Genomic DNA, 21713 nt, shown 5'->3' on the forward strand with positions numbered 1-21713 from the left:
GAAGCCAAGGCCAGAGGGAGGGAGTGGGAGGCAGGCAGGCCAGAGGAGCAGGTGCAGGTGAGAGGTGATGGGGGTGGCGGTGGTGGAAGAACATGGGGTTGCAAAATCAGCTTAACAAGGAGACGAGTCCAAATGTGGTGACTGTCTGGGTGTGGAAGAGAATTAAGAACAATGTCCAAGGTGTCTTGCTGAGGTGTTTCTGTGGATGGCAGTGGTATCCTTGAGATGGGGAACACGGGGAGCCTGTTTTAGGATGCGAGGCACTGTGCCAAGAACTCACTTAGTTCTGACTACAACCCTATGGGGGCTGTTACTATCTTCATTTTACAGATGAGGAAACTGAGACACAAAGATGTTAGGGACTTAACCAAAGACACAGCAGGAAGTGGTGGGACCTGGATGTAAAGCTGGCAGCTCTTAGTGATGACTGCATCCTTATATCCACCCTTAACCACCAGGCTACCCCACCTACTCTACTAATGCTGGGTTCGATTTTGGAAGTGTGGTTTAGATGCCCTGGGAGATCCACTTCACCCCTTTTGTGCCCTGGGCTTTTGTAACAGGCTGCAGTGGTCTCCCTATCTCCTTCCCTGTTCCCCCCAAACGTTCTCCACACTGCAGCCAGGAAGGTTTTTTTGTTTTTTTTAAATAAATTTATTTATTTGTTTATTTATTTATTTATTTTTGGCTGTGTTGGGTCTTCGTTGCTGCGAGCGGGCTTTCTCTAGTTGTGGTGAGCTGGGGGGCTACTCTTCGTTGCAGTGCGTGGGCTTCTCATTGCGGTGGCTTCTCGTTGCGGAGCACGGGCTCTAGGCGCGTGGGCTTCAGTAGTTGTGGCGCGTGGGCTCAGTAGTTGTGGTGCACGGGCTTAGTTGCTCTGAGGCATGTGGGATCTTCCCGGACCAAGGCTCGAACCCATGTCCCCTGCATTGGCAGGCGGATTCTTAACCACTGTGCCAGCAGGGAAGCCCGGATATTTTAAAATATATTTATGTATGTATATATTTATTTATATGCCACGCCTCACAGTATGCAGGAACTTAATTCCCCGACCAGGGATTGAAACCGCACCCCCTGTAGTGGTAGCACAGAGTCTTAACCACTGGACCACCAGGGAAGTCCCAGGAAGGATATTTTAAAACACAGTTCTAATAATGTCACACACACACACACACACACCACACACACCACACACACACCCCAAAATCCTTCCAAGGTCTACCATTGCTTTTAGAATAGAGACTGAAATTCTTACCTGGCTCGCAAGGCATGATTTGGCCCCTGCCCACCTTTCTAGCCTCATCTCTTTCCAGGCCCTCTGCTCCCCAATTTCCACCTTCTCTTGGTGCTCCAGCACGTTCTCCCACCCAGAGTCTTTGCACCGTCTGTTCTCGCTGGAATGCTCCCAGAGGTTTTTCTCCCCTCACGTCCACCTAGTTAGCTCTACTCAGGCTTTAGCGCTCAGCCCAAGTCCAGTCCAATCCATTTTCTTTTTGAAGTTCTTATAATTCCAGATCATTTTTCAGTTTGAGATTTTACATTTATTAGCATGACTCGTATGTTTATTTGATTAGTTTCCCCCACTAGACTGTGAGTGCCCTAAGGGCTGGAACCTTGCCTATCCCGTTCACCCCCGCATCCATTAGCACCAACCAAAATGCCAGGCACACGGAGGACGTGCAATAAATATCTGTTGAACGAGTGCAATCCAAATCGACAGGGCGGTTGGATTGCGAGTCGATGGCTCAGGAGAGAGATTTCTGGGCCGGAAATAAAGATTTGGGGGTCACTTATAATTCAAGACGAGTGGACGGGCTCGTCCAAGCGGTGTGCGCACTGAAGAGAACTGGTAACTAATGCAAGATAAACTGTAACGTGGCTCACAGTCTCAGCACCAAGATGCCAGGGCTCTCCTCCGCCTAGCTGTGGCTCATGCCAGTCGCTGCCCGCCCTGGTTGTTTGAGCCTCAACCCTAAACTGCACAAAAGGACCAACTCAAAGGTCCTCAACCGGGCCCACTATCCTCCAAGCTCAGCTCCCTGCTCCAGGCCTCCCTCCAATAGCTGAGCAGGAGCGTTTCCCTGGCACCGCCTCTTCCGTCCGCGGCAACCGGAAACGAGGCAGTAGCGTCGGAAGTTGAAGAGAGTTTCCTGTGAGCTCGGCTTCCTCAACATGGCAGCGCCCTTGTCTGTGGAGGTGGAGTTCGGGTGAGTCACAGAGCTGGGGCGCCGTGGGGATGGATTGAAGTCGTCGGGCTCGGAACTCCCCTCCCTCTGCCTTGGGGCCTGTCACGACCGAATCGCCGAGGCTCCCGGCGACTTCCTTGAGCTATGGCACCCGCCTCGGAGAGCTTGAGAGGTTCGGTCCGCCTGGGCCACGAGGCCGTATGTCCGGGAATAGAGGCGCACGCCGGGGCGTGGAGGTGCGGTCTGGGCACTCCTCCGTACCCTGAGCCCTGCCAGACTCAAAAGGCCTGGCGGTTAGCGGGCGGCCTCTCTACCTTCTTTGCCAACCCCGTTTTGGAGCAGGCCCGTGTGTCTGGTATCTGAGTTCCTCGGATCGAGAAGGAGCACCTTCACCCCCTGATTTCTTTCTTCTGGCAGCAATTTCCGTTTTCACGGTTCTTGGAGCCTTGTTTCTCGTGGGGTGTGTGGCCAAGACGAGATTCCTTTCCTCCCTTTCCCAAGATTTGGGGGTGTTGAACAGACCTGAAACCCTTTCAGTACATTCCGTAAACTTGCTACTCACCAGTCACTTACTGAGTGCCTCTTGCAGCTCCTGAGTCAGGTGGTGGTACGGGGCTAAGTGAGGTAGCACAGCGGAGGAGACTAACCCTGATGACAGTACAGTATGCACAGGATGAAAAGTGCAGGATTGGGGCACACACACCAGTAACTGAAGAAACACAGAGGAGGGAGGAAGTCTCCTCAAGCCACTGTCTTCTGCCTCCTACAAACAGAAGGTTTTTCATCTGATTTCAGAGCTGAGAGAAACTGCAGAGGTTAGAGAGAAGGCAAAGAAGCTGAGACCCTAGGAGATGGGTGATATAATTTCCAGAGTCCCGTGGAAAAGCTGGGACTAGATTTGTCTTTGTGTGTGAAGATAAACAAGACAAGGCTTATGTGAAAGGAAAAGTCCGGGATGGGAATCTAAAACCTCTGCCCATAAATGCCTTTCCTTCCATTGGATGCCCCCAGTTTCTTTCATGTTTTTCCTTCATTGCATAGTCCATTCACCAGTCATTTATTGAGTGCCTACCATGTGCCAGGCGGTGAGCCAGGCACAGAGGATACAAAGATAAATAGAACTTTGTCCATGCCCTCCAGCGTTCAGCGTTTCTGGCCCTTACAAGGGGGTAGTCTCATGAATGTTAACTGCATTTTAATTGATGATATTGTCTGGCCCCATGGGTCCAATTAGAACTATGTTTGTCTGGCCTCCTGACTCTATTGCTTTTCTGACCTTTTGCCCAGCTATGCCCCCCATAGCCTGGGGGTTCTAGGAGGATCCCTGCTGCTTTGACAGGCCTCAGCAGAGCTGAAGAGGGAGAAGCTGCAGATTGCCAGTGTTAAGGCTTATCTACAGCCGGCTTACCTGTCATGCTCACTGAGTCAGACATGGCATTTGTTTCTCAGAAATGTCTTGTTTGCTAGGTTCTGTGCTGGCAGCAATGGGGAAGTCATATGAGGAAGATATGGTCCTTGCCCTGCAGAGCTTACAGACTAGCTTGAGCACCCATTTTCTGGTTTGACCATCTCAGCCTCCCTTACCCCCAAGAGCAGTAGTGAACCCTGGCAAGGCAAGACAGCGTTCCCTTCACCCACCACCCCAGTGTCCCCTGAGAACTGCAGCTTCTCGGGAAGCAAGAATGCCCAATATGTATGCCAAGCCCAGATTCCTTCCCTCTTTGTCTCTGTCTCAATGCATGTCTCAATGTCTCAATGTTTTTGTTGCCCCGGCCTTTCTTTCATTTCCTACGTCTCTTAGCAGACTTCCTTCATCCTTTATTCTGAACCTAAGTAGATGTGCAAAGAAGCTGCCTTGCCCATCATTCTCTCCCTTTTGTCCCTGAGTGCCACTCCAATCCTTGAAGAGACTGGGTTAGGCCTTTGCCTCTTTCCCCTGAGCAGATATGGTCCCCTCAGCCCCACCAGGTCTGATAGACGCTCTAGAAGACCTCGCCCACCTTTCTCCCTCTTGTCATTGACCAGTTCTGCCATCCTCATCTTGCCTCCTGAACAGAGCATTTTCTCAGGTCACAGAGGATGCAGAGTATGTAGTACAGATGTGAGATGCCCTCTTCCTTCTCCCTTTTCCTCCTCCTTTAGTCTGGGAGGTAGGTATTGGCAAAGGGAGGGAATGCCATTGCGGTCAGAGAAGAAGTGAGGGAAATGGGCATTTTCATTCATTCATCAAATATTTCTTGAGTGCCTGCTGTGTACCAGGCCAGCAGGTAGAGGGGAAATAAATAAAAATAAAAATATATAAGGTAAAAAGATGACGATAAACTAGAAAAAGTGAAGGCCATTGTGGGAATGTCTGTACCAGTCACTGGTACCAACAGCCACCTCCCACCGAGAACTGGGGAGCGGCGGAAAGACAGGTATCTTAGGTTGTAATGCCTTAATTGCGTTTGAATAGCAAATCCTGTAGAACATAAGAGGCTGGCTTTGGTTCTCTTCTGGGACCAAAACAGGCCCCTCCTGCCTCCCTGAATCACTCTAGAGGCTGGGCATGCACCTTCCTCCCCTCCAGATGTGCTGACAACAAAAATGCCAACCCCTCCCTCGAGGGCTAGTGAACCCAGCAGTGACAGGTCACTCTCTGAGCCAGACTGGTTCTTTATCCGCTTGTGAAGGGAAAAACAGCCCTGGCCTCTGAGCCTGGCACCACCAGGTTTGGCCGATCTGAGTTGTTTGCCTGGATCCCCGTGCTTCCAGTTCCCACTCCTCTGACCCCCAACTCCTGTCGCCCCTTGCCTGCCACCCTCCCCCACCCCAGCTGCTGCATGTGCCAGCCCCCACCCAGGAGAGAACGAGGCTCTTGGAAGGGGATAAATGGACGCTCTGTGCGGGCCTGCAGCTGAAATGGCCCTGTGCACGACCACAGATGGGCCTCCTCTCCCCCTCCACATTTCTGCATCAACAAAGCGTGACCTTGTTTGGATGACAGTCGCCCCATGTTTCCCCCATGACAATGCTTGCCTTGCCTCTGCCTCCCAGTGGACTGTCTCAGGACATCTCTGTTCTCTGAAATTGGGAAAGGGTGGTGGGGTGGGAGGCATCACATCCATCAAAAGTCTGCTAAGGCCTTCTCAGTTAAGATCCACGTGAAGTCTGAGACGGGAATGGAGAGACCCGGGGGGAGGAGCAGTGTGGGGCACTGAAAGAGCCCAAGTGTCTGCATCCTGAGCCCTGGCTTCTGCACTTGGCTTTGAGCATCTCTGCTGTCCCAGTCTTCCCTTGGCCAGGTGTTGGCACACAGAAGTGAACCAGACTCTGCCCTCAAGGGGCTTCCTGACCTTTGGGGGGGAGTCTTGGTTGTTTCTGCCAGAAACCAGTTAGAATTCAAATCCTAGTTCAGCCACTGCCTGTCTGGCCTTGGACACGTCACATAACTTCTCCTGGCCCCAGTCTGCTTCTCCACTGGTTGGAGTTAATAATATCCGCCTCCCTCCCGCCTTCCCTGGGAGTCCCTGAAGATGAAATGAGAGGAAGAATGTTGTAGCAAATGGCAGGGTTATTGCTAAGCCCAGTGGGGTCTCTTACCCTACAGCACTGTGGTGCGCCCACCAGGCCAGCAGCGGGGATGGGCGTGGGGCACAGGCCGGGAAATTTCAAAGCATCGCCAAGCCAGAGGAAACCTCTGGATACACAGGGTCTCTAGTGTGCCACATGGTAGCTTCTCAACATTTTTGCAGATGGAAAGACTAAGGCTTCAGAAGATGAAGTCACGTGCCCAAGGTCTCGCCGTCAGGCGCAGGTAGAGCCTGGTCTCCATCTCAAGGCCCACAACTCCAAAGCCTGTGCTCTGCCCCTGTGCACTAAGGCAGAGGAATAAAAACAAGAATCTGCAAATTTGGATACTTAAATATTAATAAAAATTGTTTCTCTCCTGCTTTACCACATCAGGAAGCCACATTTGAGGCTTGATCGCTGGTACCCAGGGTGTTCCTGAACCTTGGTCTCTGCATCTCTTGGGCCTCTGGAGCCAACCTCCTCCTCAGTTTTCAGTCTCTGAGGAGTTTGCAGGAGCTCACCCAGCTCTTTCTCTGGCCCTCCTTTGCAGAGGCGGTGCGGAGCTCCTGTTTGACGGTGTGAAGAAGCATCAGGTCACCTTGCCTGGACAGGAGGAACCCTGTGAGTATGGGCTTCTGAGCCCCTCCCTGGGGGCCACTGGGCAGGAGCTGCTCCACAGGGTCGCTCAGCCCCGTTCAAGTGAGAATGGGTGAATTTCCCTGGCCAGTGGGGAGGAAGGAAGAGAGATCACCAAGTTGTCCCCACATCCTCTCCGCAATCAGCCAGCTTTGTAGGGAGGAGATGGCCTAGCTTAGTCCTTACGAGTGCGGGTTCTGTATTCAGACAGACTTGAGTTTGTTTTGGTTTGGTTTTTTTTGGCTGCGCCACGCAGCTTGTGGGATCTCAGTTCCCCAACCAGCGATTGAACGCAGGCCATGGCAGTGAAAGCCCGGAATCCTAACCACTAGGCCATCAGGGAACTCCCTGGACAGACTTGAGTTTGAATCCCCTTAGCCCCTTAGGCCAGTCACCTCACTTTTCTGAGCTTTAGTGTTCTTATCTGTGAAGTGGGGATGGTAATCCCTATCTCTCAGGGTTGCTGGAAGGTGTCAGCCAGCTGTACCATGCACTGGATGGCAGCAGAGAGATGTCCTCATGAAGGAGGTAACCTTCGTCAAGAATGGAACAATGCACACGGGCTTACATGGTGGGAACAGGATTTGGATGAGAAGAAAAGCATCCAGCCAGAAAGGAGGTTGGAGGAGGGAGGTTGACTAAGGGAGACGGGGGTTTTTCTATGTGTTCATTCAAATACCTGTTCACCTTTCTTTAGCGAATGTGCACTGAGCACCTCCCATGCTGCAGACCATGTACCAGGCACTGGGGAGACAGACCCTGCCTTCAGACGGGGGGCGGGAGTGAGGAGTTGATTTCCAGAGGTCCAGCTGGGTAAATAGCAGTGTAACCTAGAGGCAGGGGCTGGACATTGCAACTGGGGAGGTGCTTTGCAGCCCTAGCAGTGGATCCTAGCAAGAGCAGAATGTTCAGGGACGGGCGCCCGTCTCGCCTAGGGCTGAGATACTTCTGGGAAGAAGAGGAAATCGGTTCTATGAGGAGCCAGGGGAATGAGGTTCCTGGAGGTGAGCAGTAGAAAATGGTCAAGTGAGGTTCGACAGGAGTCTACTGGGGCTGGACATGCATCTGCCAAGAGTCAGACAATTACTGCCCAGATTCACTGGCTACCAAAGCTGTTTCTGACCCTCCCTTGGGTTGGAGAGCAATGGCATAGGGCGGGTCTGTGTGCCACATTCAGAGGCCGGGGGACACTCACTAAGGGACAGGGCACTGCCCCCTGGAGCTGGGTGTGGGCATTAGGCTGGGGTTAAATGTCAGGACTGTGGGATTGGGTCCCTGGTGGGGAAGACCCAAGATGATAAAGGCGATGGTTTCTTAGTTTGACAGATGGCTATGCAGCCTTGGTAGAGAACAAGGGGCTCTCAGAAGCCTCTCAAAGGTTCAGCCATAAAGACTTATCTGGGAAGGTATTAAAATATCACAAGTTATGATTTATTTCCCCCTGCTTTTGCTTGGCATGCAAGTCCCTGAGTTTAATCATTCCAGCCCCTTTTCATTCATTCATTGGCACCAAGTGCCAGGCATGGAAGTAAGTACTTTATTCTTTCCTGTAGTTGGCACACGTGTTTTTGAATGTCTCCTTTGTGCCAGGCACTGTACTAGTTGCTGGGTATTTAGTCGTAAGCAAAACAGATATGGTTCTTGCCCTAATGGAGCTTACAGAGTAACGGAAGTGGAGCCAGGCAGTGAAAAAGTAAACACGCAAATGCGTAACTGAACAAGTGGTCATCACTGGCATGAGGAGAACAGAAAGGTGCTTTGAATGAGACAACAGGTGGTAAGGGAAGGCCTCTTTACAGAGGTGACCTTGAGGCTACGGCCTGAAGAATGAAAAGAAGCCACCCTAATAAATTGGAGGGAGAGTAGAGATGCAGGGGGCCCACTCCAAGTACAGAGTACTTCTGGGCAGAAGGCCTTGGGGTGGTCAAGGACCTGAAGGAAGGCCAGTGTCATAAGGGGCACAGGCTGAGTGTGGCATGGTAGGCAAAGCCCCAGCTGGTTGTACCAATAATTGTCACAAATTCTTAGGTGGTAGCTATCATTATTATTCCCATTTTAAAAAGTGGAAACCCAAACCCAGAGATGTCAAAAGTCTTACCCCAGGTCATACTGTTATATAAATGGCAGAGCTGGGGTTCAGAAGCAGATGTCAAGGTCGCTGCCGTCCTTGCATGGTACCACTAACCCATTACCATTTATCCCAAGAGGTTCCCTGAATTACATAACATCTCAAACGTGCAGTGTATTTTCCAGTTTTTACACTTTTTTTCATGCCTCCAACAGCTACTTATTTCAATTTTCATTATGAGCCCAGTATATATTATCTATCGACAAGGAAACCAAACCTCACAGAGAGAGAAAGAGAGTGACCTGTCCAGAGTTACTCAAGTAGGGAGGCTGGGCTGAGACCCAGGTTTTAGATGCCCCATCTACTGCTTAGGGAACAGGTGGGGGCCTATCCTCCCCGCTCTGGAATAAAGAAAAGGAGGCAGGAGAGGCGAGCGGAAATGGCCCATGTGCTCAGTTTTGGGCCCTTGGCTGTGGATCTCTACCTCTGGCTTCCATTTTTGCCCTTCTGTGCCCAGAGGTGTAAGTCACATCACAGCTGCAGAGCTGGTTGGCAGCTACCAGGCCTCACCCTGGCACACGGAGCCCAACAGGAGGGCAGGGGCCTGGTGCCACTGGGAAAGTAACACTCTTCCCCCAAGCCCGTGCCCAGATCTGCCGTCTGGCAGCGTTCCCAGCCCAGGGGCTGCCACTTGGCCAGGCAGGTCTTGGAGACTCCAGCAGAGAAAATAGCAGCCATAAGGTCATGGATTGTGACAAGGCATACAAACAAGGGGACTAAACAGGGCCCTGGGTCCTGGGCCAGGCGAGAGCTTCCAGCCCAGCCAACTTGGGAGAAGAGGCTGGGCAAGGCCAAAGTGGGTGAGATCGCAAGAGAGGAGCCCTGGCAGCGCACGATGGCAAATTAGTTATTTCTGCAGGCCTCTTTTTTTCCACCTGTAAAACGGGAGGTTGGGCTAGATTTAGTCTGGAGTGAGCTGGTTATCTGTTTGACATCTGCAGTTTGGAAAAGTTGCTTCCAGATCTAAGTATATGGTTCTGGGAAACAGGGTGCACTGATCCAGTGAGCAGTTGCATGTGCAGGGGAAAGGGGGGTGGGTCTTAACCACTACCTCCATGGAATAGACCTTGAGTGGCCAGGGTTGGGAGGCACCCACCAGCTTTGGGCACTGGCTACCGAGAGCTGGCTTTTTTGCCTCAAGGATCCTTTGAACACAAGGCTCGCAGCCCATGGTTGGTCAGTGGCCTGGAGCAAACCCAAAACCTCGGCCGTCCCAGTGTGGGCATTACCTGCCTTGGCCCCAGGAAGAGACTCATCTGCCTCACCTTTCCCTGCCCCTCTGCCCTGCCATTGTGTTAAAGGGGGGCTGGCGCGGGAGGCAGGGGCGGCTGGGGAGCTCCCAGGCGCTTTAAACTGCTTAGCATGCATTTCACAGCCTCTCTGGGGCCAGCTGTTCCTTTCTCTGCTCTGGGGCCTGTTTGCTGATCCCCTCCCCACCACCCTCCTCTCCCCCCAACCACTCTCAGTCCCTGTGCAAAATTGCTTTTGAAAAGATCCACTTTCTGCTTAATTAAACAATGAGGAGCGTCCCCACGCACATCTGTAAACCTCCTTCTGAGGCCAGTTTAGCCCACAAACTGCTCCATTCTTACCCCCATTCACTTGTAAATGGACCCTCTGATGTTCCCTCTACCCTCTCTTGTCTTTTACTCCCCCCATCCCAGCTCTTTCTTCTCCCCTTTCAACTAAGGCCTGGGGTGGGCTCCCAGAAGAGCCCTGTCCTGGAGCCTGGTGGACTTGGTGGGGACAGGAGCGGCTTAACCTGTGGAAGAGAAGACGTAGGGGATCCGTCTTTCCCAAGTCTGCATGGTGTGGGGAAGCGGGGCCACACTTGTTGGCGTGGTCCCCGGGATTAGCCAGGCTCGGTGAGTGGCAGGGAGAGGAAGCCAGATTTCTGGTTGGGAGAAAAGCTCTCCCCAGAGGCCTTCAAGAAGAGGCTGGATGAGGGTCCACCGCAGCCGGGATGCAATATCAGATGAGACCAGAGAGCTAGGACACCATGGGGGCCCTGCCACAGTGGGTGGTGATTGTCCCCAGACAAGGACAAATCCACCGGGGCACGGGATTCTGGTGGGAGCCTTTGTACGTGCTAAGAGGGGCATGTGTGGTGCCCCTTTCCCAGCAGCCTTTAGGAGAACGTTCTGGCAGCCCACAGGATAAGCAATCCTGAGTCACTGCGGGCAAATGTGCATTTGTCTGGTCTGTTTGACACTGCTGGGCCTGCTGTTGGCATTAGGAGTTTGGATGATTATCCCCATTTGTTAGAGGATAACCCTGAGACCGAGGTCAAGTGACGTCCTACCCAGGGCCATCTAGTGCACGGCCCAAGGCCCTCCGGCTCCAGAACCCGAACTCTTCACCCCTCTGCCGTGGGAGCAGTAGCTCCCATCGCTTGCTCTTCCCCCAGTAGGCAGGCCAGGTCCCAAGGCTTCCTGCACTGGAAACCTTACACTGGGGTGCTCATCTCCCTGCCCTGGGCTGCCTGCCCTCAGAGTGTGATTCCTTCCACCTGGGTTGTCCAGGGAGCATCTTAGGAGTTTGAAAATCTAAAGTGAAGGGAAGGCTGGTGTTTGGGGCCCCCTTGCCACTCTCCCAATGCCCCCATTCTCTCATTCCCTCTCCAGGTCTGATAGAAAGGTAGTGGATCCCACAGAAAACCCCAGCCAGTCCCAGCAGTGTCTGTTCAATAGTTCATTGTACCGCACCCTCCAGAGCTTCCTAAGCATGTCCTTGAGGTGCCAGGCCCCTGGGCAGAGCATGTGGAAGCTCAGGGCAGCAAGAGAGATTAAAGGGTACAGGTTCTTCCTCTGGCTCATAGAAGCATTACAGCATCGCTGTGCCAGGCACAGTGCCAAGAGCTTTATGTGGACCATCTTATTTGAGCCTCACAACAACACTATGAGGCATTCTTACTGTTCCCATTTGACAAAGAGGAAGCTCAAGCGAATTCCTTACCCAAGGTCATATAACTAGGAAGTGATGGAGTCGAACTCAAACCCAGGGCTGAGTCCCGTTCTTAACCAGTCCTCCTCCCCCGCTCCGTCCACAGTTGTCCGCGTGCTCAGTAAACGTCTCAGGGGCGTTTTGTGTGAGAGATTCCCTGCTGCATGCTGGGGCTCCCACTCAGGAAATACCCCTGGGGCTCCCGAGGAGGGAGAGGCCTCTTCCCAAGCAGCCCCTCTCAAGGCCCACACATGCCCCGCATAGTCCAGCCCTGGCTACATCTCTGGCCTTGTCTCAGGCTGATCTTCTGGCTTTCTCTGTTCTGTTACCTTGAACCTGCCAAATCCAACCTGCCTCAGGTCTTCCCATATGTTCTTACTTCTGTCTGGCACACTCCCCCATCCCACCCTTCTCATCCTTCAGGCCTCAGCTTCAATGTTAATATCCTCAGGAGAGCTCTTTCTGATCCCACACAAAGGAGAGAGCATTTGTCACGACTAATTAAGTAATGTCTGTCTCCCCTGCTGGCCTCTTAGCTCCATGAGGGTAGGCTCTGTGTCCGCCTTGCTCTCCGCCATCTCCCTGGCACCTGGCACGTAGTAGCTGCTCAGTAAATATTTGTCTTGTGAGTGATTGCATGGGATCCCATGAGGGAAGCCACCATCGGTAGCAATGGGAAGGCAGGAGGACACAGAGGGGGAAGGTGCAAGTGAGATTCCCCAGAGCCATCCCCGAGCCACCAGCCCCTGACTCTGCTTAACCCTTCCTCCTCCCCTGGGCGCCTTTGGAAGCCGACCATCTGGCTTGGAGGCTATTTGCATATTGTCTGGGCCTCGGCAAGCCTAGCACGATGTCCCTGGGGGTGTGTTTCAGGCTAGGCGGAGTGGCCCTTGCAGCCTGCGAAGGGAGCCGGGAGTTCCACCTCTCCCCGCCCCCAAATCCAGGCATGGGGGAACAATACGGGTGGTGATGCGGTGGCCTCACCATGGTAACAGGCTATCAAGAATGTGGGCAGGCCTGGGGGGGCGCAGAGGAGGGAGGGAATGACCTCAGCAAATAGAAGCATCATGATAAATGAGCCAGCACCCACAGCAGACTCCCCCCCCCCCAGCCCACCCCTTGGGGACTCCACGATGGTGCCATCACTTGGATGACCCCGACATGACCATTAGTCCTCCCCACCACCCCCAGCCTACGAGAGTGGAGCAGAAGTCCCCTCTTGGAGGGAGCCAGGGCTGTCACCCAACTGGGTCCTGGTTCTGAACAGGCCAGCGGGGGCTGTGGAGGTGCAGCTGGTGGCCCTCAGGCCCGGCACTGCCCAGTCAGTCCCTCAGCGCCTCTGCGCACACAGGCACAACCCCGCCTGCCGGGGCTGGTTGATGGATGTGTCAGACCCCGGCGGCTCTATCGAGCGGCCACAAGATGTATGGGCTGGCGGCCCACCAGACAGTTCCAAGATGGAGGCCAAGGGGAAACCTCTGAAACCCAGGCCTCTGGGAGGAGCCCAGCCAGGAGTCTAAATGGACTGCAGCTAGTTGGAGGCAACACTCGCCGTCCCCTGCCCGCTCCAGGGACCGTGAAGACTCCCATCTGCTTTGTTTAAAAATAGGAATTAAAATTGAAGGGCGCAGTCTCAGTCCGTGGACACTTTGCCCATGGCCCTGTGCTCTGCTGGCGTACAATCCAGGGAAGCTGGCACAGAGCAGAGTGAACCGTCCATCCAGGGTGCAGCCTGCCTGAGTGCCTTAAAACCCTGCCCAAGGCTGGTGCTGTGTGTGACACGCACTGGGCCTCTCCTTAATTAGCAGCCTTTCCCTCGCCTGCATGCCTGGAGTTCACCTCCAGTCAGGGAAACCAAGGCACTGCTTGGGCCCTTCTCTAGCTTAGTCCCTGAGCTTTGTCTCAGGCACGGACCCAGGACAGAGGCCCCTCTGAGATGTTGACTCAGGAGGGGGATGGCTAACCTCCAGCCTCCTGCTGCCTTCTCAGAGACTAGCTGTCGTCTCAGCTAGTCTCTGAGAAGGCTACTCCTGCAGCCTCAGGGATGCTCTGTTTGAGCCGTGGATCGTTGAGAGCCACAGCCTTCGAGGAGACGGTAGAGCCAGGTTTCAGTGTGCCGTGGCCTGGGACCTGGCTCCCAGAAAAGGAGAGAAGGCCTGGGAGACAGGTGGCTCTGAGCCTCCAGATGATGTACAGAGCTTGGTGGCTGTCCCAGAATCACAGAGGCAGATCGCAGTGTCCAGCTGAGCAGGAGAGGCCCTTTCGACCCTGAACCTCTTGCCTCTTCAGGGTGGCCGCCCCTGGCCTGGAGGGCTCTGCGAAGGGGGAGTAGAGGGGCAGTGATTTGTCAGCGTCTCCGGCTGGTGAAGGATCCTTCTCTCCTTCTGTCAGAGGAAATTAAATGATGTTATCGGCTCAGCAATTGTTTTTCTTCCCTCACAAAGGGAAATATATGCAGACCTTCCAAGAGCAAAGCCGAATGCTCCCCATCTGGGACTGGCTGGGGAGATAAAGGTGGAGGGGCTCTCCCAGAAGCCTACCCGTGGCGGTTTCAGACCATCTTCAAGGGCTAGTGGGTGGAGGTCTGTCTCTCAACCCTTTCGGACGTGACCATTCCTCTTGCTGTCTGCCTTGCATCCCCATTGCCTCTTCTTCAAGCTTTCAGCAGTGCCAGATGCCACTTTTCTCTGAAGACCTCTCGGCAGGTCACTGGCCTCTCCAGGTCCATTTCCTCACCTTGGGAATCCACTAGTTCAGGGACCATGACAGCCTGGTCTAAAAGAGGCCCTCTCAGCCCCATATTCACTTCCTCCTGGTCCAGGCAAGGCCCTGAGGGCCAAGAATCATTTGGATTTGACATTAGTTTGTTTTGTGCCTTCTTCTCCAGGGGACATCCGGAACCTCCTTGTCTGGATCAAGAAGAACTTGCTAAAAGAGCGGCCAGAGTTGTTCATCCAGGGAGACAGCGTGTGAGTCCCTTTCTCCCTTCCTTGAGGAGGGCAGGTGAAGGGAAGGAGGTTTGAGCCCCTGTCCTTGGTTCAAACACAGCCTTCTCTGGGTCCTGTTCTCCCTTTATCCTCTTCTTAGCCCTCCAAGGAAAAGGCTGGCTCTGTCCAGCTCTGTTGAAGTTTATTTTCAGTTTTCTTGCTACCACATTGGACTGCTGGGGATTTTTTTCAAAACCTGGGTCAGGAGACTGGTAAATTTATCAAAAAACTTAGATTCCGCCTTCTGCTTGCCACAAACTTGCTGTGGAACCTTGGGCAAGTTACTTCACTTCTCTGGGCCTCAGCTACTTTCTCCATACAGACATTACTGAGGAAAAGATGCTACCCAAGGTCTCTCTCATCTCTTGACAACCTAGGAGAGTGTTCTCCCATGGAACTTTCTGTGATGATAGAAATGTTCTCTGTCTATGCTGTCCAATACGGTAGCTGCTAGGCACATGAGGATATTGAACCCTTGAAATGTGGCTAGTGTGACTGAGGAACTAAGTGTTCAGTGTTACTTAAATGGAATTTAAATTTAAATGTAGCTCGTAGATACCGGGCTGGACAGCGCAGGTCTAGGATTACAGGGAGTCACTTCACGCGTGTGCACACACATGCACATTCATGCTCACTGGGGACACCCCTAGTCCAGCCCAAAGCTTCTGTATCTGTCCCAGACCCAGCTTAGCCTCCTAGGAAAGGATCCAGATTCCATGTGCCATGAAGTCACTATACTCCTACAACAAGGCCAGCCTGATATGTCACAGAAGTGGCCAGGGCACTTGTGGGACTTGTTCATCTGCCTCGAAGCAGAGGTTCACCAGCAGGCCCTGGGGGCTAGGGCTGCCATCCAACCTGTGGCTCAGGTCATGGTCCAACAGTCGTGGAGGTCACCCCCAAGGACAGCAGTGCTCTTTGGGTCATTGCCAGCAGGAACCAGGCTAAGGTACCTGTCCAAATGTCGGCCTACCCTGCCTTACTCCAGGCAGGGCTGCTCTCAGGCCTTCAGGGGCTCGGGGCCACTGGCAGGTTTCCCTGATTCAGAAAAGCCAAGGTAGCCTCCTCTCCAGGACACGCATGCGGGAGGCCTAGGACAGTGAGGTTAGACCCCTGGAAAGACAGGCTGCTACCAGTGGTTCCCATGCTAGACCCTGGCAAGCAAGCACCTCACACGCATCATCCCACTTCATCCTCTGGCAGAGCTTGTGAGGAAGGCACTGATTTACCCTGTTTTCAGATGAAGAAACTGATGCTCAGGGCAACAAAATGACCTGCCCGAGGTCTGGGAGGTGGCAGTGGAATTTGCACCTGTGTTCCATCTGGCCCTCAGACTTTCCTGTCGCCTCCACTTCCTGGGAGATCTTTAATGGGGACCCTCGAGAGAAAAGGCTCCCACCACACTCCTGCAGCCCAAATGTCTAAGCCTCTGCCCCTGCCAGCTCCCACCCTTCACGCCCTGCTACTCACCACCATCTTTCCCACAGGCGGCCAGGGATTCTGGTGCTGATTAACGACGCCGACTGGGAACTGCTGGTCAGTACCTCGGGGGACAGCCCTCCCTCAACCGCTCCCCTCACTGCTTTGGTAGGAAAGCCTTGGGCCTCTCATAAGACGCAGATAGGGTGGCTGCGTAATCCTCTGTCCCAATCTGGCCTCCAGACTGAGGCTACTTGAGTCTCCCACCCCAAGTGAGGAAGGAATGGGTAGCTGGGGGAAGTGATGAGCTCTCCTCCACCCTGGAGATTTGCTAGTTAATGTATAGGGTACCCGTTATTTTCTGGTAGATTCTATCTTTCTCTCCCAGAGCAGCCAGGCTCCCCCTCTTTCCCTCTCAACACCTGGGAAGAAACTGGAAAAGTGCCCTTGACGGTCTCCTTATTTCTCTTCTGGACCAGGGTGAGCTGGACTACCAGCTTCAGGACCAGGACAGCATCCTCTTCATATCCACGCTGCACGGCGGCTGAGGGCCCTTCTCTGTGCCTGGGCCCCCTTGGGGTGGGGAGAACAAAACAATCAGACATCCCCTTGGGCCCTGCTTCCAGATCTCCCTGTCTCCCTTGGCTGCTTTCTTCCCTCCTCTGTCCCCTGAGCTCCCTCCAGGCAGGGAAAAGAGGCCAGGTGCTAAAAATGAGCCTTTCTCAGGCACGTGAGCAGGGGAAGGCAGGCAGGCGGGCAGGCACCCGAGCCCGGCACTGCCTCTCCCAGCAGCTGAGGTGGGGGAGGGTGCCCCTCAGTTTGTCAGGAGTGGAGGGGTCTGTGCGGCCAGGTGACCCTGCAGCTCTCTACTCCTGTGTCTCAGTCTAAACACTGAGTGACCGCTGACGAGGCACTCCAGCTCCTGGGCCGTGGTGCCTTCCTGGGGGAAGATGAATGGGCCTGAATAGCTGATGGCAGGCCCCTCCCTTCTCAAAGATTGGAGGGGTCTCCGCCTCAGTTTCCCCATCTGGATAGCAGAGGGCTCTGCCTGTCCCCCACTGATATCATTGTGGAACCCCAGCTGGGGTCCCCTATTCAGTGCTGCCCCCACACACACAGCAGCTGCTCTTCCAGCCACACCCCTCCTCCTGCTCCCCCATCCACAGCCCTTGACCCTGGCTGGCCTCCCCCCACACAGGCCACCAGATGGGCTCCTGAGACCCTCCTCCCGGCAAAAGGCTGCCAGCATGCAGCTCATTCCGCTGAGGGGGGAGAGAAGGAGGGTGTGGGCTAAACCTTGGACTGGCAGATAGAGGTTTGGGGGGTCAATGTGCCTCAGTTTCCTCCTCAACAACAACTGAATTTTTATAGTATCTGAAAACTGGGGAGATATTTGATGGCACAAATGTACACTTGATCTCCTCTCTCACCTTCTGCAGGAAGCAGGATGGGGGCAGGCAGCACCTGGTAGGCAGGATGGTTCACCCCTCCTCCCTCCATCCCTTCTGGAAGTCTTGGGGCCTCAGTGCCTGCAACAGCTGGCCTTGGGCAAATAAAAGACTAGGTTGTTTACTGGCCTTGCCTGGAACTTCATCCTTAGAAACCGGTGGCACCCCACATTTCCCCCAGCCGTGGTCTCTGGTCCAACCTCTCTGTCCTTAGCCTAGGGCTTTCAGAACTGCCCTTCACCCGAAAAGAGAGCAGGGGTTGAAAATCAGACTATCCAGACTCTCCGAGAAAGGGTGATGTGATAGGGCCATCTGGAGAAGGGGTGGCAGAGCCAGTCTATGCTGACCAGTCTGGGTCCCAAGATACTTCCCTACCCGTCTGTCCGAGGCCAGGCTTTGTCCCACCAGCTGCAGCCAGCGGCCTCAGGACGGAGGAGGCATAGATAAGACTGCAGAGCCCCACTTCCCATGACCTGGAGGAAAAGCTTTGTTTGCTGGAGGGAGACCTCAAAAAAAAAAAAAAAAAATTAGGGCATTAACATCATCCCGCCCCCAAACTTTGCTTTCCATTAAATGTTAATAATTTAAGGTGGAATTTCTCTCACTCTGGAGATGAAAGTGCCAAATGGTTGTCCTAACAGTGTTGGTGGTGGTGTGTGCACTTCATTCTCAAGGCTTTGTGGGCAGACGACCCCCGGGCTGGTGAGCTTCTCTGCAGCACTGCTGCAGGTGGAGGCCCCCTGGGTATGTGTGTGTGTGTGTGTGGGAGTGGCCATGTTGAGGTAATGGGTGCAGGTGCTGTCTAGGGAGAGGCTGTATGACCAGCCCGCACTAGGTGCTGAGGTCAGCGTCTGCATGTTAGGGAACAGGGTAAGGGACAGCCTCACTTGAAGGATCAACCTGTCCCGATTCTTGTAACCTGGAAGTGCCTTCCTGCCTCCAGCCCCGCTGAGCTTCGGAGTGCCCCTGTATCCACCCCCACAGGATTCCAAGTCCTGGGAACTGGGCGAGAGGAATCCTTTCCTGCCTGCACTGGGGAGAGGAGGGGTAAAAACGGGATATCCCTTCCTCCACAGCATGCAGTCAATGCCGAGGAGTAGGGCAGGAGGACGTGCTGGGGAAGCCAGGTTCTCCACCGCAACGAGGGATGCCAGCATCACGGCTGAAATTGGCCGGGGCCACACTCCAAGCATTTTGGGTCATTTTCAGCTTGAGCGCGAAAGGGGTCAGGGATAGATGACCTGGGCTCAGACCCGACGACACCCGACTGCCCCCCCCCACCCCGCAACTCCTGAACCCACTTCTGAGGAAATAAACAAATAAATAAACCCCACTATCTCCAAAAATTTGTCTTTAATGAAAAGAATTCGTTTGTCCAAGTTCTATTTCCAAAGCCGAGGCGATTGCCCCTCTGGGGCAATGAGCGCATCATTCCCGGCGCTTCTCCCACTCCAGCAGCAGCGGCTGGAGGAGGCTCAGCCCATGGGTCGGTCTGGAGTGGCTGGCGGGAGGGGTCGGTTTATTTGGGATTTAGGGGTCGGTTTAGGCTTGCTTAGGGGATATTGGTGGGGGAGGATGGGTTAGAATCAATTCAAAACAAGTTAGCAAGGGCAGTCCGCCGGCATCTTCTTTCGTCCCGGACTTTCTGCGGCTCGGGCCGAGGGCGAGCTCCCCGGACCACATTTGGGCCCCGCCGCGGCGTGCCAGCTTCGTTCCCGGCCGAAATTTGAAAAAGGGAAGAACGACGCTATCGACTGGAGGACCCCGCCAGCCAGGACTGGTCACCCGCAGAGGAGGAGGAGAACGAGGACGACGACGAGGGGAGGAGGATGGCGGCGCTGGTGACAGGGACCGGTGTCCCTCCTTCGCGCGCCTGGCTAAGGCCGCGATCCTCGCGCTGGGGCCAGCCAGCCGCCACCCTGAGGAGTCTCGCCCGCGTTGAGCTCGGTCCCTGCGGCTCCCGCCCCTGTCGTGCCCGGAGCTCAGCCACAGATGTCCAGCCACAATTCTCGGTTGGCCGCAGACTCGTACAAGAATTGCGTTTGGACAATCAGTGGCGAAGCCCCCGAGTTCAGGGCCCCGGTCTCCTGCGGGGTTCCGCCTCGCTCCTTAAAAGCGCCGGACCAGATCTCCGGAGATTCGCGGACCTCGCAGATGCTCGGCAGTCGCGGCCCATCCCGCGGTAAGGTGGACGAGCAAGCACGCGGATCCCTACCCTGCGTGGGGATCCCGGTCGCCCCTGGCGCGTGTCTCCTTCGATCGCGGCCCGGGGTCCCTAGAGTAGCCCGCGTTGGGTCTCTACGCCGCCCCAGGTCGGGGGAATCTCCTCTGTCAGTCCCGGGGAACCCCCGACTCCCCTCTCCCCGCCCCCAGCCTGGGCTCCCCGGTTTCGCCGGGAATCCGGAAAACAGGGACCCGAGGCTGGGTCGCGTTTCCGAACCCGGGGTCCGGGCTGCTGGACTCGTGGGTCTCCCGTCCCCGCCCAGCCCCGCGCACGCACCGGCTCGGGCGCTCTCCGCTTCCCTGTGGCTGAGTCGCGGCCGGGGCGCCGGCGGTAGCAGTGGCGGCAGTGGCTGGGACGGCGGGGAGCGCTGGAATGCGCCGCCGGGTCACCTGCAGCGCCCGGGGAGCCGGGCTGGGAGCCGGCGAGCTGGCGAGGCGCAGGGCTGAGCCCGAGCGGGCGCCTCTGGCGGCTCGGGGCCGGGGCGGGCTTTTAGTGGGCCGCTCCAACAATACGGGCCTGGCGCGGAGAAAGGGGCTCGGCTGCAATTGGTACTGGATTTGAATAACGCCACGGGGCCATCAATGGTCATTGTGTCGGCGGGTAATGAATCTCCGCTGTCTCTCGGGCTGGCCAGGCAGCTGCAACCTGCGCTCAGGCAGCTCTTAAAGACATAGCGTGCCCCTCCCCGGGGGCCGCCCCCCCCTGCATCGGCCGGACCCCTCGCCCTCCCACCCCCACCCAGCATCCTAGACTCCCAGTGCCCCGCCAGCTCCTTCGCCTGAACCCTTTGCACATCGCCCCCTCCCTCCTCTTGGGCCAGGCACCCGCATCTCGGCCCTGCACTCCCATGGACCCAACTTAGGCCCCTGGCCTTGGTTGAGCTCCCCAGGAGAGCCCAGGGGACTCCAGAATCTTTTAAGGCTCAACTCTGGCCTTCCATCTGCATCTAAACCTGAGGCCTCTGGAGCCCTCCTGCCTTAAGCTCCTGCCCCAGGGGCTTCTAGCTGGAGGGTGAGGGGGAACGGTCTAGAGGTCAGAGGGTCACCCCCTTAAAAGGCTGTGCTGCAGGATAAGGGAGGAGGGGATGCAGTCCCAACCCCCAGGCTGAAGATGCCATCTCAAGAGACCACACTCCCACTAGGGATCTGGAGACTGCCCTCTCTGCGGCCAAGGACAAGGGCTTATTCCCAGGATACCTCCTGCAGGCTCCTGGATATCTCAGCTCTAGCAGGGTTGTGGGGATGGGGGTGGGGGAGCAGGAGGGTGTGAGAGGGGCATGAAATCTGCTAATTCTTGTCATTGTCTCTTCCACTGGACAGCCACACTGGTCCAGGAGGGCAGGGGCTCTGTCTAGGTCTGGTATGCCCCCACCCCACCCCAGCCCACCCCAGCCAGGTCTGGCACAAAGAAGGTTCTCAGTCTACTGGGAGATACAGACCCAGTTCCTCACCTGCAGAGCTCACTCAGCCTATCTTTCCCAATGAATCTCACACCCTGGAGGGGACTTTGTGGCCCTTCTTCCCATGCATTCTGCTCTCCATTTACCCCAGGGTTCCCCAGGCACCCCAAGCGTCCCTGCCCATGCCCTGAAATCCTCTCCTCTCCTCACAGTCTGTGGGCCACTGCCACGTGCCCCACTGAATTGTGATTATTGCTTGGTCTATTTTCCTCCCTGGGACGGGAAGTGGGTCTTACTAATGATCTTTGTGCGTCCAGAGCCTAGTACAGTGCCCTCCCCCCAACCAATCGTTGAAAAGCCAGTGCTGACTTAAAAACGAGCCACGTGAACTTCTTGGAGTTTCTTACGGAAGTTGAAAAAATAAGGCTTCTGGGGAGTAATACTTGAAGTCAAGGTTTTATAGAGAGGGAACCCCGGCTAACCAGGTCCTAACTCCTGTGAATGTTCCATCTGATAAAAATAATAACAACAATAACTGTGACAAGTACCGTAAGTACCAAGCACTAAGCGCCTTAAAGGTAGGAGCCTTTTGACTTCTCACAACAACCCTGGGAAGTAGGCACTGTTATCAGCCCCATTTTACAGATGAAGAAACCGAGATTGGTGGCAGTTAAGTCCCTAGTCCCCAGCTAGAAGGTGATGGAGCCAGAGTTGGAACCCGCCGCACACTACAGATTCCCAGCCTTTACGTAGCAGATACGGAGGGGACTGGCGTAAGTGTGCACCCCAAA

At 54.9% G+C, this 21713-nt stretch overlaps 1 protein-coding gene across 3 annotated transcripts; it reads left to right on the plus strand.

The window, feature by feature from the left end:
- Positions 1–2120: 2120 nt before the first annotated feature.
- On the plus strand, positions 2121–18645 carry URM1 (ubiquitin related modifier 1). Of its 3 annotated transcripts, none has more exons than XM_059925743.1 (5): positions 2121–2207; positions 6289–6359; positions 14333–14414; positions 15920–15968; positions 18376–18645. In XM_059925743.1, the coding sequence occupies exons 1-5, from the start codon at positions 2173–2175 to the stop codon at positions 18397–18399; spliced, it is 261 nt and encodes an 86-aa protein (XP_059781726.1). In that variant the 5' UTR covers positions 2121–2172; the 3' UTR covers positions 18400–18645. The 3 variants fall into 3 exon arrangements, with proteins under 3 accessions (XP_059781726.1, XP_059781725.1, XP_059781724.1); XM_059925742.1 differs by lacking the exon at positions 18376–18645 and adding an exon at positions 16331–17426; XM_059925741.1 differs by lacking the exon at positions 15920–15968.
- The last annotated feature ends 3068 nt before the right edge of the window (positions 18646–21713 follow it).

The sequence above is a fragment of the Balaenoptera ricei genome, chromosome 6, assembly GCF_028023285.1.
Source record: "Balaenoptera ricei isolate mBalRic1 chromosome 6, mBalRic1.hap2, whole genome shotgun sequence".
Lineage (NCBI taxonomy): Eukaryota > Metazoa > Chordata > Mammalia > Artiodactyla > Balaenopteridae > Balaenoptera > Balaenoptera ricei.

Excerpts from the sequence above, each read along its gene's own strand:
- URM1 (XM_059925741.1), top strand. The coding sequence starts at position 2,173 with ATGGCAGCGCCCTTGTCTGTGGAGGTGGAGTTCGG. Across the intron at positions 2,208-6,288 it reads TCTGTGGAGGTGGAGTTCGG|AGGCGGTGCGGAGCTCCTGT; the intron begins GTGAGTCACAGA and ends CCTCCTTTGCAG. Across the intron at positions 14,415-18,375 it reads TTCATCCAGGGAGACAGCGT|CATGCAGTCAATGCCGAGGA; the intron begins GTGAGTCCCTTT and ends CTTCCTCCACAG.